Source organism: Labrus mixtus, chromosome 20 (assembly GCF_963584025.1).
Source record: "Labrus mixtus chromosome 20, fLabMix1.1, whole genome shotgun sequence".
In the NCBI taxonomy this organism is placed as follows: Eukaryota; Metazoa; Chordata; class Actinopteri; order Labriformes; family Labridae; genus Labrus; species Labrus mixtus.
The window spans coordinates 6,358,947-6,386,044 of NC_083631.1; the positions used below are offsets into that span (position 1 = coordinate 6,358,947).

A 27,098-nucleotide genomic window follows, 5' to 3' on the forward strand; every position below is an offset into this window, starting at 1 on the left:
GGTTTCTGTTATTGAAGCTCATGTGTATAAGCATCTTATGTAAAATTTCAATAAAAAGCTGATCACAAAAAAAAAAAAAAAAAAAAAGTGATGTGACTACATCCAGGGAGGGACTTAACAAATGATGCTAAAAAATTGGATTTTTATTATTTAGGCTGAGATTTAGAATTGACACATTACTCTTTTTTGTTTCTTTGTTCTGTCTGTGTAAGTCCCCAAACAACAAACTGAATCACTGAAGTTATTCTTTTGTTTTGATCTGAAATGTAGAAATATGTGTCACTGGCTCAAGCCTAAAACTTTTATTTTATATTCCCAAACAGACAATTTTGTTCTCTGATTCATGACCTACATTGAATTCCCTCATCTTAATATCTTTAAATTACAAAAATGTGCTCTTCACATTACATTACAACGTTTATGGGAAATTTGCTACTAATCCTAGAAAACCTAGAAAAAGGAGGTAGTTATACACACACATCATGTAGGTGTCTTTTGTGGGTCTAGATCCACATCATTTACATCCATCCTCTGACTCCCTCTATCTCTTTTCAAGGCCCAAACTTTCCCCGACTCTTCCCTCACCTGTGCTGGAAGAAGTTCTCCAGAGCCTTGCAGATGGTGTACCTCTCCTGGATGGTCAGCAGGTGCTGCAGCTGCTGTCCGAAGGTGCGGCCCTGAACACGGATGCTTGGGGGCAGGATCTCTGCCACCCACTGCAGGGAGCTGAGCACAGGGGAGCGGGCGCGTTCTGTGGGAACGCCACCCCCCGCGAGGTCCTGCTCTGACATGGTGAAAGAGGGCGGACCATCCTCCACCACCAGAGTGGGCATGGCACCACTGCCCTGGAGCATGGACACCACCTTCTCATGAGAGGAGGTCCTGCAGGGACACACATGGAGACACAAACACACACTGCCTTTGTCTTTTCTCTGAAGAACATTTACATCGATTATGTTGTAATTAATAGTTTTACTTAACTGGTATGTAAATAATGAACAACTCATGAAAAGCTTATTTTACTTGGCAGAGGATGTAATATAATATCTCTTAAATATTCCCTGGGGAGCTTCCTTGTCATTGTTTATCTTTTAACTTCAGCCATTTTCAAGTGGCCTGATCAAGGTCTTAAACCGTAAAGTTGCCAATCAATGTTTTCTTCTAATTTAAATATTGTGTGTGCGTTTGCTTGCAGTTTTTGAGGAAGCTATTTTTTTTGGTCATATTTATGTGAGATTGGGGCGCCCGTAGCCAAGTGGCTAGTGTGTGCTCCCCTTGTACGAAGGCTATGGTCCTCCAAGATGGCAGCCTGATTCAAATCAAACCTGTGGCTACTTTCCAGCATGTCATTCCCCACTCGTATTCTCCCTGATTTCAGACTCTATCCTCTGTCCAATCTCTAAATAAAGGCAGAAAAAGCCCCAAAAATAAACCAATGAGAAACTTGTTTTTATGTGAGATGAAGTTTCACTCCCTTTAATAACAACAACTAACCACCTAAAGCAAGGGCACCTTCTTTCTGTATTTATATTGACTTTAAATAAAAAAAGCTTTCATGATGACCTTGAGTATATTAATAAACATAAACAAATGATGTGTTTTGTTAGTTTATATGGGTAAGAGCTCAACCTCATGTCCAGCCCATTGAGAAACAGGATGCGGTCTCCTGGTTTCAGACCGGCCTTGTCTGCTGGACTTCCTGCGGAACAGAAAACAGAAGAAGAGACGGAGACATTTCATTTGATTATTTTCTCATTTAAAGAGCCGAACACTAGAGACATACGATGCTCTGTAGAGATGTCATCAACTGTTTTCACTCTGAAAGTGTTGTGCTTAAACTACTCATACGTGACAACTGCTTAATCATTCACACACACCCAGCATGTGCTTACATAACATCTACATAAACTTACACTCACAACCCCTTACTTTAACCTTTACCACAGAGCCAAAGATCTGCTTGTTTTCTAATTTGGAACACAACTTTTCCTCATTAAAGGGCCACATCAGACAAATATTTCCAATAATCTTTGTGCACAGACATGTTTAACTTACCGGGGATGACAGAGTCAATCCACACAGGGGCGTGTCCTCTGAGAGTGAAGCCAAAGCTCATGTTGCCCTTACATACTCTCACTGTCCTAAAGACACAAATGTGAACTTTGATTAAATACAGGACTTGTGAAAAACCACCATAAAAAAAGAATAAGAAAATAAAAATAAAAATACTCTCTATTCCTTAATGAATCCATGTGTTAAATGTGTTAATCTTTAAAAAATATACATTATACATAATGGAGGGCTCACCACTGAAACACGGATGGACTTTATATATGTTATTGAGTGGTTATAAATGATGTATAAAGTTATTATGAGGATATTGAATCTTCTTTCCTTGCTCATCCTTTCCAGTATATTTTTATTATCTTTATGATAAGACAAATGTATTATTATTTTTTTACAAATAGCTTGTCCCGCCTTCTTTTAATTGCCCAAAACACAGGTCACTGTTGTACTTAGCCAGATAAATTGAAAAGGGTCTTTTAATCTGCAGACTGTAAACGGCTGAGTCTGAGTTTAAGAAGCCCGAGTAGCAGGAACAGACTCAGTGTCGTTTCTGATGGCCTGGCTTGTTTTGTAACTCATATGGAGGCTTCACTATTAAAGTGAGTGCTGCTCATAAACCGTTGAATATTCTTCACAGAGAGAGTTGAAGTCAGGTCAGGATCATTTCATTATGAACTGCAGCTCGTTGCACAGTTTAGTGGCTGTGATCTGTTCAAAAGGTTATCTGTAAAGAGGAAGGTAATAATGCAATGAGACTGATAAGTTCTCCTTCTCATCCTGGAAGGAATCCTACCGCAGACTTCCTGCACATTTCTGTATTCAGCACTCTGCTTTAAATTCACATCCTGCATTAACAGCCCTGCTTAAATATGGACAGTGCATCCCAAGAGAGTCCTCGTAAGGCAGAGCCATCGAGGAGACAAGCAGTCTCTTGGGGCAAATTATCACAACCAAATGACGAGTTGGTGACGGGATGATTGTAATCATAATGATGATATGTTTCTTGGGTGTCTTTTAATTCGGTTCAGTATGATCATGATGTTTTTTTTTTTTTTGTATCTCAGCATAGAAGAATAACTGTTATCATTTCCTAAAGACATGACAGATGACAACATGACAACACATGAAAGGAGCGGAAGAGCAGGCATGACGGTTCTAAATAACTATGTTCTTCCCATCGGCTTTCCCGCTGAAGGGCCTATTTATCCACTTAGCTCCTACTCATCTTGAGCTCACATAAATTCCACTGCCTACTCAGGAAGATCTGTCACAGCACTTCTCAAAAAAATGTCTCCAGACGAAACGAAGGAGAAGATGTTATTTTGGGGAAAGGGTATTCTTTGAAAACTAAATCTGGCACGCTGAGTGTACCTGATGGGAAATAAAAGTTAAGGACGAAGCGGTCGGGAGCTAAAATGACGGGATGAGAGCAGAAAATCCTGTGACACTGGCTTTTACTGCCTGCAGTTTAACACTATTAAATTTAAAACACGCATAAATTACACGTTACAGGATTAACAGCACGATGAGATTACAATTACAAAAAAACAAAAACAAATGCAGCAAAACAAAGTAAAAAAGAAAAGAGATAAAAGAACAAAAGCAAAGTAAAAAGAAAGTAATGGGGTTCAGATGGCCTAGCGGTAAGGTCGTGCCCCATGTAAGGAGGCTGTAGTCCTCCAAGCGTGCAGCCTGGGTTCAAATCTGACCTGTGGCACCTTTCCCACTCTCTTTCCAGATTTTCTACTCTAACCACTAACCTATCAAATAAAAGGAAAACACCCCAAAAGACATCTTTAAAAAGTCACAAGATATAGATAGTGATAAATAGTTTTAACAATCAGTGAGAAAATACAAAATGTAATGGAGACAAGACATAAGTAAGAGAATAAGTTATTGATTGTGATTTTAAAATTCTCATTTTTATCAGGAGAATGGCTGTATTTATTATTAAAGGGACAACACTTTCACATTCTGCAGGTTAACACTTCATACACACCTGCAGTTGGTGGTGTTGCCGCTGGAGTGCCCAGCTATGAGTGAGGTGGTCTTGCGCATGCCGCGTGCTGGTGGGGCCCCGCCTTCCTCTGCGTGGGTGCGTGGCACTGAACTGGCACGGGTGGAGACGAGGAGGCGCTCGGGGTGGTCCTCGCTCCTGCTGCGGCGGAGGTGGCTACGGCTAGGGTCGCTGAAGCTCCGCCCTTTGATCCTGCTCATCAGGCTCTGGGAAACCACCTCGTCAAAACGCTCCCGGTGCTTCTTGGGAATGAAGATCCTGGCAAACATTGTGGAATCAAGAGACAAATTTGAAACCGACAAGAGGACACTCAGGAGGGATGCAGAGGAGGAGAGAGAGAAATTAGGCACCCAGTTCCAATCCAGTTACTGAGAAGACCGAGCGTATTTCTCCACATCAGAGCTCCACACAAAAGCTTTACTGAAAACCAACAACAAAATCACATGAGCTCAAATCCAGACAAAATCCAAAATTCCTCTTTCTAATCTCTCAAAGCTTGCATAGTCCAAAGTATCCCTAAAAAAAACAGAGGGATTCTTGTTCTGTGTTTTGTTCCAGCTCCTGGTGCAGCTCCACTTAATTGGTTCAAAAATAGTTCTGTCCATGTCGTCTCATGGGAGGGCCGAGGCAGGTAGAAGGGATCCAGCGTAAGTTTGTGTGTGTGTGCATGTAATTGAGTGTGATCCAGGGGATGACAGAGGAAAAGAGGTGAGCGTTGTATGTGCGGTCCTGTCACATTCACAGCTGCAGGTACGAGTGTTCAGCATCAGTGACAGCTCACAGCTAATATGCGGGAAGAAAAAGGAGAAAGAGCCACCTCTGGGAGAAAATGCTCCACTCCCCCTTCTAGCTTTATCCCCCCCCCCCCTCCCATAATCAACTACCAATGCCTTTTTCTCCTTAAAGGAAAAACCCTTCCTCTTAGATATCAGTTTGTGGTATTGCACGAGTTCCAGGGGTTGTTTAGTGAACAATGAGCATCCACTTTCCAGATCCGTTTTGAACATTTTGTGATAAAAAAAGAAGATTGGAGGGAGAACATTTAGTGTCGGCGACAAAATCAAATTCTGCATCAAATGTATAAAGAAAGTCTTGTATTAGAGAAGTAGTCTGAAGCTTATTGCAGAATTAACATCACAGCCTTTTCTGTGCAACATTTTTCTCCCTGCAACATCAACTTCAGCACACAGATATAAAGACAGCAGCACTTTTTTTAGTTTGCACTCAAAGCTGACATCGATCTTTTGATGTTTTAGATTCCTTGAGATGTCTACTGTAATTAAACTCTCCTGTAGACGTGCAGACTGCTGCATAGGGTTTATATTTGTCCAATTATCTGCAAGAAGAAGAGAATTGCATAACATAGGAACAGAAATGACCCAGTAATAGAAGGAAACATGGCCAATAATTGTGTTTAAGGTGATTAATGGTGCCCTGTTCCATTGAATATATAGGCCATCTTCCATGCTTTTCTTTCTCTTTTATCTGTGTTTCTGCAAACACACATCCAAAAGCAAACCACCGCTCACACCCGTCTAAACACCACTTCTTTCTTTTTTCTGTTTTGCATATCTTCCGCTCCATCCTGCCTGAAAAACATAGCTTGCTCCATCCTCAACACAAGCCTCTCTCAATCTCTGTCTGCAACATAATTCTCCTGGGTGTTTCCACAGTGCAGAGCAGAAAAACACTGCTTTTGTTTTTCCAAGCGCACCAGCTTCGGTGTGCATCCTTCTACACAGCACAACTGCTTACTCAAACACTGCGGGTGAGGATAAGGCTTAGATGTGAGGCGTCACAGTCCCTTTGCAGGTACATTTGGGAACATTGTTAGGAAGCAACGCTTGGATGATTCTATGTCTGGTTGTTTCACAAAAAACTAAGAGGGAGCATTGGGTTTGAATTAAGAGCTGAGCTGCAGCCATACCAATATTTGACTATCAAGTTAAGGGATGCTAATAGATACAGTACTATGCAAAAGTCTTAGGTTTGTGGTTTAAACAAACGTCTAGTTATTACTCAGTCTTTTTAATAAAACACATCTTCAAGAAATACAGGAAATGTGTACACAAAAAAAACCATGACAGACAAAAGTCAGGTTGTAGTGTGACCTTTGTGTTCTTCAGTAATCCTCTGTTATGTTATACCAAGCTTCCTTCATCATTACTAGAGTTCTTCTACAAATTCAGGCTGTCGTTTATTTCCTCCTCTGTCCTACTGATCCCACGACGCCTCTATGATATTCGATCTGGACTCTGTGGAGGCCAGTCGATAACTCTCAGTGTCTTATCATCTGTTTTCCCTCTCCAAATATGATTTCACTTCTCTAACCGTGTACTTGGGATTGTTTTAATGCTGAAAAATAAATCAATTCACATTAAGGTGCTTTCCAGAAGGAATGTCATGTTGAATTACAATAACATTGCTATAACAACACATCTTATGGTGGCCTAAGACTTATGTATAGTACTGCAATATTTCATCTGGGGATTTATGACCTAGATGGAAATCTGACCCCATAAACTTTTTTTAAGCAAAACCAAATACACCAAAAAGCATGACTGGAACCACATATGTCCAAGATACATTGAGCCAACAAAGCCTGAGACCATTTGCAAAGCTAATCTGTGCATAGTAGTGTCAACAGCAAACAGCAATCATTGAAATCTTTTGAAGTTGGTTCGGTTATTGAACTGGTTTGTAATCTAAATATCAGGCTGTAACAATGGCCTGTCACTTATGCTTTGCGTTCCAGGAGTCAGGAGGTTTGGTCCAGTTATAGCACAACACACTTGAATCTCATTACGGCAGTATATTGCACGTGTTATTGTACTGGACCAAACAGTATAAAGTCTGCAGCATTAGCAGTGTGCCTCCTGCTCGCCACCCGGTGGAGTCTTCCACTCCCATCACAGACACATTATGGGAATCCTGAGTTAACTGCACATTCACAGCACACACAGCATGTTTTTGTTTGTTTGACACTTGATTATTGCTTCCTTCACTGGCAGCTTCTCGTAATATTTAAAAATAAAGTGTTTAACCGCTGTTTGACTGTTGGACCTTATTACCACCATGATGGAGATAATGATTTACAGTAAAACAGCAGATTTCTCTGAACTTGGAGGATCTCAGTCAAAGAGTGGTTGTGTCTTATTTTATTATAAAAAATTAGGCATTTTCGTTTTTTTGGGCATTTTAGGCATTTTCATTAAGGTGCAGAGATTGTTGAAAATGTGTCCCTTCAGTCCAACCAATCAAGTAGAAAAATGTGCATGTGAGTTTGTTGAAAAAGGTAAAAAGGTGAATCTGTGTTAAACTGTTAGAACATCCCAGGTCACTAAGATTTGTCATCATCAGGACAAGGACTTCTATAGATAACATTTTAATCTGCCTAATATGAAAGCATCCTTATTAATGAAGGTGAAGGGAAAGAGTGTACTGTATGTAGGTGACAGTGATTAAGTGCAGGATCTCTTTATGCAGCCAAAAAGTCAAAAACACTTTCCCCGAGGGCTGCAATGTGCTCATCTCTGAAGCCAGGCTGCTCTGAACAGCTATCTTGAGATGTTGTTTTGTACAGAAAGAGGAGCTATGACGACGATAGTTGGAGACTTAACATGACAACAGCATGAAGAAGAAAGAAATCCGTCTGAGCTCAGTCAACTTTGCTGACGAGGAGGCAGAGCGAGTGGCAGAGGAAGAAAGAGAAACAAGTCGGTTAAAGACAAACTGACAAGCTGTCAGAAGTGAAAAATTGACGTGAAGCAAAAGCCTAAAAAAGAAGTAAGCCAGATAGGTTGACAAAAGAAGTAACATATGACTCCACTAAAACTGGAGAGAAAGTGGAGAACTGGAGCTCTTTCTAGGCCAGGGTCATGTAACTATTGGGAATGAAGCAGTTTAGTCTGCACTCACAGGCTATGTAGGCCACAGAACTTTCCCTCACAACTCTCATACATCACAGTGGCTGCTCATACAAACAGTAAAGTGGGAAAACTATACAGAATGGGGGCATTTATGACAGTCCCAAGGCATGGCCTTTAGGGATGCAACATGCATCGGTTGAACGTCGTTATCGGCACATATCTGTCCTGTCGACAAACATTGCCCCGTCGGCAGATAATGTGGCATGCACCGGTGTCAGTGTATTTTTTGTGTCCAAACCATTAAATGTTGGCATTTAAAGTAGTTTACCTTTTATTTTATGGGGCGGAACAAGTCACCTGTTGGACAAGCTCTAATTTGTTTCTATGGTCAAAAATGAAAGAAAACATAAGCAGTGTGGGAGTCTTATACAGTGACATGCTTGTACGACATGTTCCAGTGATATTTCAAGAGGAAGAATTGCTTACAACAGACTAAATACTTCAAATGTCAGTAGCCATTTGAAAAACAGTTATGAAGAATTACGAAGATGTAATAAAAAAAAACATGGGTATAGGAATCGGCAATCTGCTAAGTCCGCAATCAGTGCATCTCTACTGGTTATTTATTTCATTCTAATAACTACAGCTTAATAATTATCATCCAAAATCTTCCTAATATGTTGAGATCTTAATCAAAGAATTCTTCTCTCGGGGCGTTGATGGTCTAGCAGATAGGTCACACCCGATGGACATAGGCTGGAGTCCTCCAACCAGACAGCCTAGGTCTAAGTCTCCTTTCCCAAATGTCATTCCCAACTCTCTCATCCGATTTCCTACTCTATCCACTCTCCGATATAAATAAAAGGCAAAAAGCCAAAAGGTAAATCTTAGGAGGAAAAGGAATGTTTCCCTTGTCAAATCTCGTCACCTGGTGTGAAGAAACTTCACAGCTTTCCTACACTGAAGTTGGATGTAGGCCTCAGGACGCCCTCAATTATAATGAGGGCGAAAGGAGTCTATTATTAGGTCTAAAGGAGGGGTGGATCAAGGACGCAACTCACAGAGGGATGAATGACAATTGCAATCAGCTGGGAAACTCATCGCAAGAACAATTATTAACAGACCCACTTCTGATCAGTCAGTCTGACAGCTGGGACAGTTATGAATATGCAAACAGGAAGCAGAGCGTACGGGTACAAATCAGTGTGGAAATAAAAGCTTCAGGAGCCACAGCATGACAAGAAAGAACATCAGTAGTAGCAGTAATATAATTAAAGTTTCCAAAGCTAGAATAAACTTTCAGGAGAGTAGAGTTTTTTTTGTTTGGCATGTTAACAAAAAATGTTAAAAAAAAACAAAAAAACTTTGATACCAAACACAGAAAGCAGCCGCACAATAAATCAGCAACTTCAGATACAAGTCAGTAAACTAACACAACACACAGCGAACACTGCTGAGATGATGAAAGGAAAAGTTCCCTACCGAAAGTGTCTGGAAAGGCTCCTATCCCTTCCCATGGCTCTCTGGGACTTTGGCGAGGTGTCTGAGCTCAGTTAAGAAATGCAAATGCCTCTCCTCTATCTCGGTGAGTCCCCATCTAGTTTGAACAAACAAACTCTCCCGCACAAAGGAGGAAAGGAAGAGAGGAAAAGGAAGAGGTCCTGGATCTCAAAAACGCTCGCTGGAGCCTCGGAAAGCAGCCAGGTGAAGAAAGAGAGAGCAGGGGAGAGAGGGAGGGAACACACTGTAAGAGTGGATGTGTATCATATCCCTCCAGACCTCCAGGAAAACTTCAGGCAGCATCATCAGCTGTTCTCCAACTTTATGTTTGGGGCAGCACCCGTCCTTTGAGCCCATATTTCGTCCCCGTCTTCCTCCGCTGCAGCCAGGGTCAGGGTCACCCGCTGGAGTAGTCTTCTCAGTCAGAGTTGAGGGATAACCCTCGTCACAGAGCCATCCGTCAAGCGGAGGTAAGAGGCAGTGAGTGACAAATCTTCTCTTTCCTCAGTGGAGGGAGGAAGGAAGGAATGAGATGAACAGAGGAGTAAGAGAGGAGGGAGACAAGAAAGAGAGGAGAACAGAGGAGAGCCCCGGTGGATTTCTATAGGCAGGTCAGCACAATAGGGGTGTGTGTGTGTGTGTGTGTGTGTGTGTGCACACACAAGAACCAGTGCTGTGAATACGTGAGCATGCAAAACTTTGACAATCATGTCTGTGTTACAAGTATGACAACACTGAAATCGATTTGTTCAAACATTTCCAGCCCAAAACAGCAATAAGACACAAACACTTTGATATTCAACAGACAGCAGCACTGTCGTCTTAATCCCAGTTTGTGAATGCATCAGTCTAATTGAATTCACATCTTTGAAGTATATAAACAGATACAGTCGAAAACAAAGGACTGCAGTTCACCATAATTACATTCAATTTGCATAACACCACAGAACTGCATGAACAAAAGAGCTAATAGGTGTTCCAAGTTTGTCTCTACTGACACGGCAAATACAAAATCTTTTGCATAACTTTCAAGTGTTCAAGCGCTCTCTGATCCCTGCATTTTACAGGGCCATTCAAGAATCGACGCTGGCAAGCGCTTGAGAAACCTAAAAGAGAATTTATTAAAAGAAATAGGCTGCTTAAAAATAGAACACATCCTGTGGGAGGGCGAGGCAAACCGGAGAAGGGACAGAGGCAGACTGAGCGGAGTGTGGCGCACAGCTGGTCAAGTTTTTACACACAGAAGATGTAAACTCATAAGATGTTAAGCAAACCTTATACATCCTTTGACTGAGAGCCTTTGATTATCGGACGGAGGGTGGTCTGGTGGAAGAGTTTTCACAAGTGTGCGACTGAGTGACCGGCACAGAGAGTGACAGTGATTGAGATAGAGGGAGAGACAGAAAAAAGGAGGAGGCAGCAAGAGGATAAAAGAGATTGATACAGCGTCAGTGGCAGACACATTCATTCTCCACACTTTACAAGACAACACGGGCATCCAGCTCATGACTTGTATTCTCAAATATCAAGTTGGCACGCCCCCTCGCCTACCCAACCCCATCCAAATCTACAAATGTTAGAAAAACACAACAATGCCCTCCGTATAGATGCCGCTATGACAAACAGAACATGATGAAATCTCCTCTAAAGTGCACTTCGAGTGGAGAAAACATTATGGAGTGGAGAGAATGTGATTACGTGTGGTTTGTTGTGTACTTTCAGTTAAGTAAACATGATAATGTGTTTCCTAAAGGCTGATGTTACAAGCTTTAAATTGTAACATTAGGCAGTGGTTATTTTGAAAGGGAATATGTGAGGAGCAGCCAGTCAGCATCTTTATGAAACTATTCTGTATGTTTCACTAATAACTGAATACAACCTCGTTTGAGTGCCTTTGCTGCTCTTTAGATATTCCATTTCAAAATAGCATACAAGGCTAACCGTAGCCTAACTTTGCTACTTTATTTTGGTAATAATATGACTTTATTTTTGTAATTTTCCAACTATATTCTGGTAATGTAACAAATCTAGTTAATATGTCATCATGAAGAGAGACAGTGTGTGGAAGCCTTTCTCATTGCCTTTGAGTACAAACAAAAAGGAAATGCGCCATATTGAAATGGGCAGAAAAACTTTAGGTAAGTCCCGCCTCTGACAAGATGAATAGCCAATCTTAGTTTAGGATATTGGGGCGACCAATCAGAATTCAAAGGGGGGGGGGGGGGGAGCACATGTCACCCCTTGCCAGTCCTCTGTACTGTCCCGGGAAACAGGAGCCGCTGAGGCGTTAAGGAAGCGATGAGGGATAAACACAAACTACATTCATCTTCAGGGGAGTAAACATTCAATCAGGCTGCTATCAAGATCTTTTTCGGTATAATCATTTATCTTTGATCTTGTTGAGACTGCAACAGGAATTATCATGAACGTCTGGGGCGCCGGTAGCGTAGTGGGAAGTGTGCACGCTCCTTGTACGGAGGCTATAGCCGCCTGGGTTTCAATCTGTGTGGCACCTTTCCCACGTCTCTCTGTCTCTGTGTGTATCTGTGTGTGTCTCTCTCTCTATCTCTGATTTCCAACACTATCCACACACCAATAAAGGCACAAAAAGACCTAAATAAATTATTAAAAGGAATAATCATGAATTTCTGTACAACTTTGACTTGTGTTAGTTTGTGACCAACTGCGGGAAGGGAAAAAAAGCAACCTATAAACAGTTTATGTATATGTAAATGACGTTTATATAAATACCATTTGCAGCGCACTTAACCAAGAAAAGTGAACCTCCATATAACACTTTTGCCCAGATGCCGGAGACATATCGTTTAGCAGCAGCAGTTGACACAAACAGCACCCTGAGGCATGGCTGGTGGACAACCCGGAGGCAAAACTCCCAGAGGCTCCTACGACAGAAACATGATCACCACATATTGCGCCAAAACATCCAGAGCTCTTCCAAAGCTGGCCCCTTTTCAGAGCGGCACACCCAATGATACCCTGTCAGACCTGCACAGCCTAATGAGTGTAAAGGTAACAGCACAAACTGATAATGACAAAAACACTACGACACAAACGCTGATGCACACAGAAAAAGGGAAGAGAAGTCGTTGCATTTTGAAGCCACTTAGGGTCACAGTTTCTATGAATAATCGGGGACTGGATTTATTTAAAAAGATGCTCTAACTGGGAGAGTTGAAGGACTTTTTTCTCCGCCTAAAGGTGAGGAAAACAGTTCTCAGTCCTCTAATGATAAAGATGATGCATAATTAATGAAACTGTATGCAAAAAATACACAACAAAGCAGTTTAGCAGGCAGCTTTGTTTGGGACAAATTGTGCCAATACACCTTTGAAACAGACAGCCATGAAACGGAAAAACAGAAAAAGCTAAACAACAGCTTTGTTTCCTCAATGGAAGGACTGCTACTAAAATATGATTCCCTGGAAAGATTCAAATTGATTGCTACGAGGCTGAAATTATAATTACTTTAACTGTGCCATTATAAATGGCCATGTTTGACAGACCTTCATGGTCAGTTCCTCACGCCATGCTACAAAGTCAACACATGTTAAAATTGTTTTTCAGTACTCACCTGAGGCAGCAGGTCATAATTAGCTCCAGCATTGAATTTCAAAGCAAGGACTATGTGCACGCGGTGGAAGCATCTGCATGTTGTTCTGTTTTCGTGTGTGTGCATGGCTCCACCACCAACAGCTAACTGGGCTGTAGCGGCTTAGCGCTGTATGCAGAGGAGGGAATAAACAGCATCCAGTGAAAATGTGGTGCGTGTATCAAAGAGTGAATCTCAGCTGACGGGGAGAAAGAGAAAAGAAAATCAAGGCAGAGAGAGCAAGTGAGAGGAGAGATAAAAGGAGAGGAAGTGACAGAATATATCGCCAAGTGTGTGTGCAGAGAGACTGGGTTTGGGGTTTTGGTTTTCCTGATCAGTGCTGAGGAGGGAGAAATGCAATATTCAGCGGAGAACTTCCAATAATACCCCTGTGTGGTGGTGTGCTGCACCTGAGAGAGGAGAAACAGAGCACAGTGACTCTCTGGCACCCCAGGGCCGCAGTCATTGTTCTGTTTCAGGTCAAAGATGATTTTAAGTGTTAATTACGCTCACCCAACTTTTAACAGTTCCTCCTGAGGGGGGAAGTTTGTAAATTATTGACTTCATGGAGCAATGAACGAGTTTTTGCTCATAATTGTGCATCTTCTTTTCATTTCTAATCTTTTACATACTTTATCAATCCTTGAGGGAAATTCTGGTTTACACTCTGTTATTGAGGGGCATGCTTCTCACACAGGCAGAGATGTCTGAGTGGGGCTGCTACACACTGCTACACACTGCTACACACTGCTACACAGGGAGGGCATCAGAGCTGTCAAGACATTCAGCTACTGGCCCAACTTCCATATTTTGGTCCGCACCAGGACTTGAACCGGCCACCCTCCGGTTCCCAATCCAAGTCCACTACAGACTGAGCTACTGCTGACCCTAAGTTAAGTTGTGCAAAACTGGACTGTGGCAGTTAATGCCATACGTGAATACTGCCGTTAGTCTTGCTTAAACTTTTATCCCAAAATAAGCTTATTAGAATAAGTTATGGAAACATAATGATACAACATTGTACTGAGATTTAATCAGTTCTTCTATGTTGTTTTGTTGTTTCTATTTGGAAAAGTTTGAAGGTCTTGCTTGGCTGTTATTGAGTTTTCCTTCCATAATCTATTTATTCTGCTAATTAATCGCGTTTTGAAATGTACTGATGTTGTAGCACTACCTCTTAAAATGTAAACTAAGAAACACAGTAGCCCTTTTCAGACTGCCTTAACTAAGCTGAGCTGTCGTCACATCTTTGTACATTCATTTCATACTAATACTGCTACGGCGTTATATTAGTGAGCCAGTCTTAGTAAGACTTGTTTAAATAGGTGTACTTCTCAGATTTTTTTTAATTTTCAAAATCCAAAACAAAAAAGTCATTGCTGGCACACAGCACAGCAGGAGCTTCACATAGACAGTTAAACATGCACGGTACAGAGGGGGGATCACTTTGTACTCCCATTACGCCTCTGCAATATTCATAATGAAGGCGAAACATCACAGGGCGTAAATATGGCAGCTTGAAACAGCAGTCTGAATAAAGCTAGTCTCTCACTAACCCAAGAAGTCTCTACAGTATTTGGCCATTAGACAGTCTTGTCAGTATATTTAAAATAAATCACAGTCTCTTTCCATAAAAGCTTGAGGGACTTAAATGCATCCTTAAATTCACAAACACATTTTTTTTTAGAGAGTTTAGACTGCAGACGGCATTGCTGGCTGAAACATGAATGTACCGTACTGGATGCTCTCCAGGCAGTAATAGATACTGACAGCAGATGTAAAGCCCCCGCTGCAGCAGAACTGAGTTTCAGGGTGAAATCTCCCCTGATTTAATTTGCATAAATCTGCTTTAGTGCAGAAGAATGTTTGTACTTGAGGAGAATTGTAAATCACACAAAGTCTAAACAAGAGGCACAAATGTACACAGACATGTATGGCGTATAATCTGATAGGCTACCTGACGCTGTCAATCAGCTGCTGATGCTCCTCTGTGATCAAGATGTCGGGCAGGGCCTCAGCCAGACTCTCTACATCCCTCTCAGCGGCGTATTGCTTCAGCACCTCAAACAGCTGTTCCTTCACATCTGGCTCCTCTCCGAGCACTTCCTCCACCTGACGGATAAACAAAGGCGTGGGTTCATTTAGAAAACTGGAGATGAAAGAGCAAGCACATTCACTTTCTTTAAGAAAACATGCATCACACCTACTTTCTTATTGAACTCCATGGCCTTGTGAGCACGACTCTCCCTGACACTGTCCCCGCTCTGTGACAACACCCTCATGCTGCTGCTCAGTCGCTTGGGCCGCCGCGCCATGCTGAGCACGCCCAGACGCAGAGGCCGCCCCTGAGCCGCTTTGATCATGGCTGCTGCCGTTTCATGGTGCTTCACGGGGATGCCGTTCACCTCCATGACGTAGTCCCGGACTTTGAGGCCGCTGCGACCAGCTGGACCGTTGGGCATGCAGTCCTCCACCATCAGAGGGCTGTCTCCAATGATGGTGAAGCCAAACCGGCCGTCAGGGCCAGGAGTGATGTCAATCTGAGGAGAGAAAACACGGTCGCCTCGTTGGTGTAGTTTTCACCACAACAGAGCTGATTGTATCTTCATTTAAGTTTTTGAATCCAAAGCTTCTGTATTTGCTTTTGTTCATTTGATTACTAATTTATTTGTTTTTGCTTTTTCCAGTGATTGCTTTTAATACCACATTTGCAGCCAATATATTTAGAATTTCCTCTTTTTATTCATGTTGTTCATGTCTTTGCTGCTTTTTATGAATGCAAAATACCTACTAACTAACCTAATACTGAAAACGTGTTCTAAAAATTATATAATCTTTTCTGTTGTTAGTATAAAATCTGGGTAATTTTTCAAAAAAAAAAAAAAAAGGTTATGATATATTTTTGAGGATCTTGTGGCACATTTTTGGATGCAAGGAAACATTACGGTACCTAAAGCAACCGTGGAGTAACTGGAGGTTTATCACCCGGTCCAAAACAAGATGATACTGATTTGCAGGAAAAATGGCCGACTGTTAAGTGAATTTCTTTGCTGCTGGTTGATCACCTCCTTTTTTGTATTTTTTGTAAGTATATTATGACTAGGTTGGTAATGACAATAAGTCAAGCTGTTCTAGATTGTTTATAAAACTGTCACCTGGGGTGGGGGGGGGTATTGTGTGTATGTGTTGGCTGACCTGTTCGAGCCGTGACACCACTCCGATGCTGGGTGGCACCGTCTTGAGGGTCTGAGCCAGAGCGATGAGTGCCGGTGTGCTGAGGTTGGTCACATCCTGGCCCTCGATGTCCACCACCTGGTCCCCGGGCTGCAGGCCAGCCAGGTAGGCACTACTGCCCTCCACCACGGACAGGATGTAGCTGGGCCCAGTGCCACCCAGTCGGAAGCCAAACGCCTCGGGCCAGTTCTGATTGGTGGCTGGAAGGCCGAGGTCTGGAGAAAGGACAGTATCAACTAGTCTCTTGTTCAAAGATCCTCATTAGAGTATATTCCAAACCATCCACTTCAATAAAAGATAATAAATAAAGCAGAAATAAAGCACAGCAGATATAAACCCCTTTAAAATAAATCAAAACTTAAAACACTTAAAAGTCAGTAAACCACCTTAAAGATTCAGTTATAAAGACAACACAAAAAGACACAGAAAGACAGAGACCACACCCCTCTCATCTCGATTTAAAAGCCAACAAATATAAAATTAGGTTTTAGATGTTATTTAAAAGTTGTTAAGGTGGGGTAGATTCGTATGTTGGGAGGTAGCTTGTTTTATCATTTGGGGGGCCCATGTTGAAAAGATACAGTCACTTCTGGTTTTTCAGCCTGGCTTTAGAGATGACAAGAAACAGCAGACAATCACCTCAAGGGGGTGTTGATGTGCAGAAAGTCAGATATGCACTGAGTTGCTAACCCTTTTTAAGATTTAAAAACAAGCAATAAGATCTTTAAATGAATCCTAAAAATGAACAAAGTGAAAGTGTATGGAGGCCAGGATTGTACTAATGTTTAATGAGTGTTAAAAGATAAGTGGCATATTGGACTGTAAGTGACGCCTGAGTTGTACAAACAGGCGGCGATAAAGGTGTGAATCCCTCACACTGAATATTCTTTAAAGGCAGATGTTCGGTCTCAGTCAGAACGCTGTCTCTGATAGACTTTTAATAGTGCTGAAATGTTTCACTGCTTGTATGATATTTATGTCATGTGAGCGCATCGTAATGTTGGTATCTAGTGCAAGCTGTTCAGACAGGCCAGCAGGTTGTGAGCTGTGAAAATGGAGGTCAAATGTTCTACTGGTTTAAATAGGGCATCTCAGCGGTGGAGCTGTAAGCAGCAGGTACACTGGTCTATTTAACGAAGCGACAGATACAAAGACACTGAAGTCGTGCAACAAAGCATTTTTAGATCGGTAGTTTGGTCATCTGTAAATTGAGCGAGAGTAAAAGGAAGTGAAGCAGGTTATTTCTGACTGTCAGTATCTAGCCCACATGTTGAACTGATGGCCTTCCCCTGGTCACTGGCCTCATTCTCCTGCAGGAAGTGTCCCGGCAGGCTCACTTCATATCCTTTCATCTACAGCCAGGGATGTATGTGGGACATTATGGGGATCTGTCAGCTCACATTATGATGTTTTCTGTTGAAAGTGTCTCACAAAACATCCCCAAAACACATTTTATTCTGGACTACAAAAACTGAAGAACCTCAAAACTTGTGCTTTCTGGTTCATTTGTTATACAAATTCTCACTCTGCACTGTCACCTTGCTGTTGCAATGATGCTTACAACAAAAGGACAGAAGAAGAACCTTCATTGAATCTGCAAATAGGATAAAACATGTTTTACATCAGTACAAGGTTGCATTGCCACTCTCCGTGTCTTGCATGACTAAATAAGTCCAAAGAGAAAAATTAGAAAGAAACTCAAGAACTTGAGGTTGGGAAATACAACCGAGCACACTTGCATAATAAAAATCATAAAGCTGCAAAGTACAAAAACAATTGCACACAGTCATCCATCAAATCTGCTGCAGAAAACTGCTCAGGTTTCTTCTTTTTTTTATACGTGATCAGAGGCGCAGAAAGATGGAGACAGAGGGAGCTTAAGACAGAAGACTTAATTAGAGACAGGAAGCAGGAAGAGTAACAAAGACATGCAAAAGAAGTGAGAAAATACGGCTGTGCAAGACTCTGCAGAGCAGCGTAGAAATGTCAGATCTGCTTTGATGGGGGGGGGGGAAAGAAAAATCACATCTTACTGGAGCACAGGGTGATGTGTTCAAAGTGAAATGTGGCTGAGTGAATAAAACATTTCTTAATTCAAAGAGCCACAGAAGTTGTTGTCAGCTCGCTGAGAGGAAACATCAAACTGCAGCTGATTATTGATCTCAAATAGATTGGGAAATCACTGACATGAGGCTGTGGATCGCGATCTTTTCTCCTAACACAGAACACAAACGACTCAAAATGTCAAAACTTCTCTGTCCACTTTTTTGCAGCCTGCAACCCAGATATACGACCTCAGCTTTATGTCTAGTCTTTATTCCACCTCCTGCAAATAATTTCATGGACATCAAGTAAGAAAATTAGGATTCAGAGAAATACTTACAGAAATCTTTGGAGGCACTCCGGGTCCCAGACTTACTCTGGCGCAGGGAGAAGCGGCCCTTTCTGCTCAGGAAACGCCTCATCCTTGCCCGGCTTGCGGCAGGGCACGTTCCGGCCAGCCTCCCTTCGCCCCCGGCCTGGAGGTCGACGCAGCTGAAGGGTGCCCTCGGACACCCTCGAGCCGCTCCTCACCTGAGCTCACTGCCTCCAAAAGCCTCCACCCAGCTGGCCAAATCAAGTGTTCCTATAAGGTCACATCTGTAGGTTATCAGGTTCAATGCCTCCCTTTGTTCTCAATCAGAGAACCAGCAGTCTGCAGCTCAGGTGAGGGAGCCTGGCGGAGAGCGGAGAGGGTCTTGAAGTCAGGCTCTCCATCCTGGGTGAGGCAGACCAGCCTCAGCCTCAGCCCAAAGCCTAAAGCTGAGCGACAATCAGAAAACTGGGACACGCTCTTCTGAAATGGTTCTTTGCAAGAAAAGGTACAGCGAAGCCCCATTTTTCTATAAATACCTTACCCGCTCTCTCTCTCTCTCTCTCCCACCCTCGCTCTCTGTTGCTCATGTGGATGGGGCCCCCTCAGAGGGCTGAGGACTGACCCAGAAACTGTGCAGCGTACCAGCCAGGGACATTTCTCTGATTATAGCGGCTGTGTTAACCCGAGTACTGGAGCACCAGTTACAGCGATGTAGCCTGAAGATACGCTCAAGGTTACACACCAAATACAACACTAAAAGCACGGAAATGAAAGTAGTAACACCAGTTAAGGCTCAAAGCACAATCCTCATGGTGCGTCCATGTGCCCCAGAGGGAGGTGAAACAGTAAATGTGTGTTTTACCTGGCAGGTGTGAGTGGGTTCACAGCAGGTGGTCGCCCATGAGGAGATGGTAGGTGACATTCATTCGACAGACACACACACATCTAAAAAAATAAGCAAAATAAGACTGCTTCACACAATGATGAAAATAACGGCATGTAAGACCTACAGACACAGGTCAAAAAATAGGCTTATATTTAGTTGCTCTAAGTTAAGGTCGGCAAAACTTAACCATGAACAAGAACAATAAAAAGATAAAACAGCTCACATCATGTCTTTCTGAGAACGTGAGAAAAAAAACACATTAATCCTAAATATACGCGCTTTAAAAAATTAGTTTGCAAGATAGAAACATGATGTCACTTCAGGGATGACTCCAACAAATGTTACAGTCTTCATTGTTGTTTTGTGTCACCATCGACATAATTTTTGAAAACAAATGTAAACACAAAAAAATCACAAGTTTCTAATAAGTGCAATAAATTAGCAAACACTGAAAGGAAAAAAAAAAGGAAGGGATGAAAAAAGATAGATATAGTCGAGTGTATAAGAAAATAGCATTTATTTGTTGCAAAGGCTACTTAAAGGAACTGAACACAATTTGATGTTTGACCAGCTCAGAGGAGCAGCTGGGTACCGAGACGCTCTCCCTGACTGGTAAAAAAAAAAAAACTCTGCAGGCACACGCGCGATCAGCCGATCTTCTAAAGGCATCACATTGTCACAGCGCAGGTGAAGAGCTTTTTAACTTGCCCGCAGCTGATGCAGACAGAAGAGAGCTGAAGTAACATCTTAGGTGATTAAAGAAGGAGTTTCACTTTTTGATGCAGATGAAAGGCGTAGACATGTCCAGTTTGTATCATCTAAAAGAAGATGAATACGTTCAGGCATTTAAATGAAATCTGTACAAAATAAATCAAGTTAGTTTTTTTTTAGGCTGTTGAAAAAGGTGAAAGTCAAATCATTAGCTAATGTAACGTAGGCCGCGTCCGTTTGAGTACATCCACCAGCAAAAAATAAAAACATGATAGAACTATGTAGTCCTCATGCATTCATTCTTAATGTGTCCCACAGACATAGACTCTATGAACACTTTGGCCTTTTGATTTGCAGTCTTGTCTCACACATGACGCTCATACACACTCTTCAGATAAACCAGTACAAAGTCTTGACTGTCCAGTGAGGTTCCCCCTCCATCATACAACGACAGTCTGAATCTCCACCTCCTCTGGAGATGTGATGACATATTCCTCTTGCTGCTGCACCACTTGTATTCCCTGATCTACTGCGTCCTCTGTGGTAACCACGGTAACCGTTCTGTCCGCCGTCTCGACGCCGCCCCCCGCCGTGGCCAGCAGCGAGCCGTCGCTGATGGCGGAGGCCAGCGTCATGGCAACCTGCTCCGTCAGGCTCTCGGGTGTGGCGATGGTGATGGTGTCGCCACAGTCGGAGATGGTGGGGCCCTCCTCGTCCGTCCCCACGTTCCGCACGATGATCTGGTGGCTGCCTGTGCCTTGGGACTGGCTAACGATTCGCTGCACCACTTTCATGATGTGATTTCCCATCTGGCAGAGAGAGGGTCGATGCAAAAAGGTTATTAGTGACTGTAAATACGCTTAAGAGCTATGGTCACTTTTTGTGTTTGAGAGGTACAAATGTTTACTTGATTAATAAAATGTACACCTATACAGTTAATGTTCCATTTTTTAGATATTCATCAAGACAATATGTCAAAATAATGTGCTGGTTCCATATTCGTAATGTAAGGATTTACTACTTATTTTCTATCATTTGAAAATGCACATACTGTACATTATTTTTGGATTTAAGACTATTAGCTTAACAAGAAAGAAATAAGAAGAAACCCCTTTGGGCTCTGGGACTTAAAAAGAGAATTGTTCTCTTTCTTTGACATTTTTGACAATATCATCAGTGGATAAATCATGAAACATTTGTTGGATAAATGGTCATGAAATGAGGAGTTGCATCCACGTTTAGATTTATAAAGATTCTCTGTGGATGTATGAATACTGACCTCATTCTGTCCGTCTTGAATGAGTGTCACCTCTTCTTCCTGCACTTCCTCTTCAGTTTGAGTCTAGGGCACAAAGAGATGAAAAAGAAGACGTTAGTATATATACACATTTTAATAAATTCTTAACCACAAACTTGTATGAAAAACCTTTGAAAAAGGACAAAATAAATCAATATGGCCCCAAACGAGTCATGCAGCAACCTTACTCCTTTATGAAGACATTATGAATTCAAGCTGTTGGAGGATACATTTCTTTGTTTCAGATGTGTAATGAAAAGACTCCAACATACGTTGCTCAGTTTAAACTGAAAAGAAATGACCGTCCTACATTCAGTAAACTTTGTAACAATCAATAAACTCATCCCCAGTGTTCCCTCGACCATGGACATGAAACAAACACATAATGAGATGGATTGAATCATTTATCTTCATAGGCAGAGCTGTTTTCTAACTTAGGAAACAAAAAGTGTTTAATGGTATACCTTCATAAAAACTATTGTTGTGAAGTGTTTTTATCATTGTGCAAAAATAAAAAAATGACTGAAATGTAACATGTGCATTAATCTTAGTATAAATAAATATTGTAGTATTTTTGTAGACCTGTCCAGGTCCACAGATGCTTAAATATATCTTTATAAAAACAGGAAAAATCTCGGTATTTTGTCTGGGGCTTTAAATTGTGTGTTGCTTGATATTATTTCTTCACAATTTCAATTTCAACATGTTTTGTAATCAGTTATTCCGACTAGCGTACTAGCTCCACTAAGCTCTGCAGTATTATTTTTGAACAATGCAAATTATTTACTTTTCAGCTTTTACTTAAAAATGAGAAGGGTGCCTTTAAATGTGTAGTTAAAATGTTATTTTCAGTTCATTCTGTTTGGTGTAACTCATCTTCATAGACAAGTTCAATCCTTGCTTCAGTCAAAACAGGTTTTCCTTTAAATCGGTCCTGAAATGTAAGAAAGTGCTGAGCCATTGATGACAATCAGGAAATCGATCAATTTCTCACAAATGTTAGAAGAATGTTCTCAAAACTAACTTCTCATGAATGGCCCTGAAAGCAACACTAAGTTGTTATGTGAGGTAGTAGCCCTGCTTCCTCGACGCTCACCTTGATGATGTACTCCTGTGTGTCTGCCACCACTGAGGAGAACTCCACCAGGACGGCATGAGGATCCTCCGAGATGATGGCTGCTGTAGCGAGGCTGTCCACCGACGCCTGCTCTTCTGTTACTACACCCTGCTGCTCGCAGGAATCGTCCTTGTGGCAGCCTCCTGGTGGAAAAACACAAAGGTGTGCCATTATTAGCTTCAAAAAACCTGTTTCCTTTAACGTTTCTTTTTTTTGACTGTCAATCACACTCACCTTTAGCACGCATATGCCGATTAAGAGTCCCATGCTCAGCAAAGCCTCTTTTGCATTTTGGACACTTGAAAGGCTTCTCCCCCGTGTGATGGCGGATGTGTCGCACCAGAGATCCTTTCTCCCTGAAGCCTCTCATGCAGAACTGACACACATAAGGTTTTTCATCCCCATGGGTCCGCTGATGCACCTGCAAAGCATTCTGAGCAGGACAAAAAGATATGTGAAAGAGTGCCTTTCATGTTCCTGAAGGATGAATAACAAAATACTACATGAATAAAACTTGAGAGTACAAAGTATAACATTGCCAGATTTACCTTGGTCTTGTATCCCTTGCTGCATCTGGAGCACTGGTAGGGTCTTTCATCCGAGTGGGCCCTCATGTGCTCACGTACATGCCCGATGGTTTTGTACAGCTTGCCACACTCGCCACACTTGTACCTCCTCTCACTGACATGCACCTCCATGTGTTTCTTCAGCAGGTAACCAGTCAGGAACTCCTTGTGGCATAATGTGCACTTAAAAGGCTTGTAACCTGCAGAAACAGAGAGGTCACAAATATATCTGTAGCTGTAGTTTTTTAAAGGGGTCAGACCCAGCAGCTGCTTTCTTTTGGTTCCATATTTTGAGAAGGCAAGGAGTGAGATTCATTATAAAAGGTTTTTAATTACCTAAATGGCCCTTAACATGAAAGCGAAAGTAATTCAGTCCCTTGAAGGAGCGGTTACAGTGAGGACACTGGTACAGTTTTGAGATTGTCTGAATACTGTCATCTTCTTCTTCTTCTTCCTGCAAGTGTAAAAACAGACAAATAAAACGTGAAAATAGTCAGTGCACCACCAGACACAGGCCCAGGCTCTCTACTATTGACACAAAACATAAATCTGCAATCAAGAGAAGATTATATGTCTATCAATAACAACAGGAAAAACATTACTGAATCGGAAAGCTGTTGTGGAACCAATGTTGGTCGTGTTTTTAAAGAACTGCTCAATCTCAATTACTGCTATCCTTACTTCTGCTTCCATCTCCACAAACTCCTCCTTCACATGGATCTCATCGATGCCTTCCTCAACATCAGGACAGTCAGAATCCTCTTCATGCATCTCCTCAGTAGCCTGTTGGGGTTCTTCGATCACGGCTTCCTCTGTCCCCAGTGCAATGCCAGAGTTGATGATGGCCTGGCAGATGAGGTTGTCTCCTGCTGCTGCTGCAGCTGCCAGGGCCTCCGCCTGAGACTGCTCTACCACAACCTGGCCACAAACAATGCAGAAGAGTTTAAGCTCCACTTTTTTAAAATAATTTATGCAACAAATTTAACTTTAAAGGAGAGAATGTGTGTTTTGTGTGTTACATGCAGGACTTTAAGCTCGATTTGAACCCTTTCTCTGCTCACCTGCTGCTCCTGTGTTGTTCCGTCCACCTCCATGGTGAAGTGGACCCGATGAAGGACCTCTTGAGAACCAGCTTCTACAACACTGACGACAGCAGTTCGAGCCTCCACCATCTCCTGCTCCTCTTGCTGTTGCTCCAAAACCACCACCTCCTGCTGGCCAGCCACTGCAGCAGGATTATCGTCAACCCCTGAACAATTCAGCCAAAACAGCCAACTTTTGGAAAACCACAAGTACTTCACCAACAGTTAAATCTCATAAGTCTTTTTTTTAAATAAAGAGCTATCACCAAGCTAACATCTTCAGCAAAAACAGATTTGGCACAAGATTTAAACCTGACCTTTTTGTACTCCATCTTTGCTGACCAAGATTTCCTTGTACTGAACAAAGCGGATCTTTTCCGTGCAGGGTGTGAGGGATTTAAGGTGTCTGGTGAGGGCACCCGACTCTCTGAAGGACTGGCCACACAAGTTACAGCGATACGGCCGCTCGTCTGCGAGAAAACCGGAAGAAGGTTGCGTCATCATTTGGAAGAACTGACTAGAGTACATTAATACTACAAGACAAACACAGTTCCTCTAGCTATATTCACCAGTGTGACGTCGATTGTGACGAATCAGGGAGCCTTTAGTGCGGAAGGAGGTCCCACAAAGACTACAAGAGAAGTTCTTCTGGTCACTGTGAGTTTTCATGTGAGTTCTCAGGATGTTGGTCTAAGAGATAAAAAAAAATTGTATTACTGAACATTGCAACAGTTATAAACTGTAACATTTCTTATTTCCAGGACTTATGGAAGAACATATAACAAATGTTTTCTGGTAAAACATGCTCACACACACTCACTGTTTTAAAAGTCTTATCACAAAGTTGGCAAATGTAGCGTCCGTCACTGTTCAGTTTGTAAACAGGTTTGTCACCATCAGCGTTGTCGGATATGGATCCTTCGGTCCCATCTGACTGCTCCGTTGCTTTATGTGAAACTATTTTCTTCCTGCGACCTCGACCCAAGACATCAATGCTTTCATCTGTCAGAAAAAAAAGAGAAAATAACAATTCAATCCCATTGTAGATTCAAGAACATTTAACCGGTTGCTATTTTTAGTTTATTGCTTGAATCCTGTTTCGAGCAGAAATACTGAACAATTGCTGATGTCTGTTTTTTATTTTTTATTGCTAACCTTAGGTACATTCTTGATCATATGTTGCCATAATCTTGACATTTTTTTACAGCACAAAAGCAATTTTAGCAAGTAAACTTCTTGCCTGCATCATGAGAATGTAATGTTTTGTCGACCAAATAAAGCTAAAAAATATTGGCAAAATTAGTAGGGCTGCACAATAAATCGCAATTGTTGCAATATAAATAGTCGCAAGAAACACATTGCGAAAGTCTGAATTTATAGCAATAAAGAGGTTATATCCAAAGAAGAAATTATTTCTCACTCCATTCACCATTAGTGGTATTCACTTGTTCATCTGTGGGTGCACCCTCAGCTGTTTTCACCTCTGAAGGACTCCCATTGGCTGTTGTCACCTGTGGAAAAATGAATATAACGACTTGAATTCAACCTCTTGTTCTTCTTGTAGTGATTACTGGATATAAATGTGGATATAAACACAGTGTGTACCTCTTCACTGGCCTCCTGACTGCCCTCCTCCCGTGTCTCAACACGTCGGCAGTTGTGTTGCAGCTTGTGCTGGATGAAAGCCTCCAGCGTGGAAAACTCTGTCTGACAGCGTCCGCACTTGTGCACATCTTCATCTGACAGCACAGAAAACAACACAATTCAAAATGTAAAAACTTCATTTACACGTATTTGTGCTAGCAGCTACCACAAAGCTGATAAAAATACTGCCGACTGAGTGGACTTCAATCAGCAGCAAGGAAGCAAAACAAAGCTAATGTTGTTGCTAATAACAGCTAGCTGCTAGCAACTTTCTTGATGGAGGAAGTTAGCTAGGCCCTAACACAATATTTAATGTGTTTTTGCGTATTTTTTCTGCAAGTAGGATATCAAACCTTCATCTCCCAGTGTAGTTTGAATGGTGATGGTCTCGTTGCCGTCCTTCGTTTGCTCCGTCTCTGTTTCTGCCGTATGATTATTTTCTACATTCATGTCGTTCGAGTTCTCCGTCTCTGTCGCAACGCTGCTACAAGGAGGGAAAACATGGCGGATTTACGACCCCGTAGTCATAACAACAAAAGGTCGCGTCAGCGTGTCTGCTCATCAACAGGGTGGGGGAAACATGTTTTTACCCATTTATTAAATTGCCTATTTATTTATTTCACATTATCAAGAGTCGGTCAGCTTTACAAGTATTTATATAAGCCTACATTATATCAAACACTTCCATATATGTCTTGTATTTGGTTCATAAGCTTTATTTATAGGCTGATTAGACTATACATTAACTTTGTGAAAATGTATATCTATTTGTCTCTTACTGCAAAAATAGTCTTCAAGCGTCATTTGTAGGTTGCAGCAGCTCTATTAATATGAGCTGTGTAATACAGTAATATAATAAGTTATCACATATTTTGTATTAGGCAATAACCTAATGCTTATATATAATTGTTTGCTGTTTATTTATGTTATTTAAGCCCACTAAATACAGTATTGCTGCTATTCCGATTTGAAAAAGCTCAAGTATGCGGAAGAACTTGACATCAATGTGGAGATCATTCAAGTTTATGATTGGGTCTTCTTACTAGTATAAATAATGTGAGATTCCTATTGTAACACAGTAACTATTGAGTGGAGGGATTATAATATAACCATGTTCTTACTTCTTATACCCACTACACCAT

At 41.8% G+C, this 27,098-nt stretch overlaps 2 protein-coding genes across 5 annotated transcripts in view; both read right to left on the reverse strand.

Moving 5' to 3' along the window:
• Positions 1 to 19,357, reverse strand: part of grid2ipa (glutamate receptor, ionotropic, delta 2 (Grid2) interacting protein, a) — a 33,618-nt gene extending 14,261 nt beyond the window's left edge. The window contains exons 1-8 of the mRNA XM_061065399.1: positions 18,681 to 19,357; positions 16,259 to 16,512; positions 15,271 to 15,603; positions 15,021 to 15,175; positions 4,067 to 4,342; positions 2,056 to 2,141; positions 1,630 to 1,699; positions 586 to 882 (exon numbers count right to left, since the gene is read on the reverse strand). Coding sequence (XP_060921382.1) covers positions 586 to 882; positions 1,630 to 1,699; positions 2,056 to 2,141; positions 4,067 to 4,342; positions 15,021 to 15,175; positions 15,271 to 15,603; positions 16,259 to 16,512; positions 18,681 to 18,762 — 1,553 coding nt within the window. The 5' untranslated portion in view covers positions 18,763 to 19,357. The remainder of the gene's footprint in view (positions 1 to 585; positions 883 to 1,629; positions 1,700 to 2,055; positions 2,142 to 4,066; positions 4,343 to 15,020; positions 15,176 to 15,270; positions 15,604 to 16,258; positions 16,513 to 18,680) is intronic.
• Positions 19,358 to 20,039: 682 nt separating this feature from the next.
• On the reverse strand, positions 20,040 to 26,451 carry e4f1 (E4F transcription factor 1). 4 transcript variants are annotated; one of them, XM_061065411.1, is made up of 14 exons: positions 26,310 to 26,451; positions 25,918 to 26,051; positions 25,742 to 25,823; positions 25,133 to 25,314; positions 24,882 to 25,002; positions 24,630 to 24,782; positions 24,292 to 24,479; positions 23,912 to 24,148; positions 23,567 to 23,684; positions 23,213 to 23,430; positions 22,899 to 23,097; positions 22,644 to 22,807; positions 21,530 to 21,592; positions 20,040 to 21,059 (listed from the first exon to the last, which is right to left on the reverse strand). In XM_061065411.1, the coding sequence occupies exons 1-14, from the start codon at positions 26,404 to 26,406 to the stop codon at positions 20,691 to 20,693; spliced, it is 2,325 nt and encodes a 774-aa protein (XP_060921394.1). In that variant the 5' UTR covers positions 26,407 to 26,451; the 3' UTR covers positions 20,040 to 20,690. The 4 variants fall into 4 exon arrangements, with proteins under 4 accessions (XP_060921394.1, XP_060921397.1, XP_060921392.1 ...); XM_061065414.1 differs by having other exon boundaries at positions 24,292 to 24,455; positions 25,733 to 25,823; XM_061065409.1 differs by having other exon boundaries at positions 25,733 to 25,823.
• Between the last annotated feature and the right edge of the window lie 647 nt (positions 26,452 to 27,098).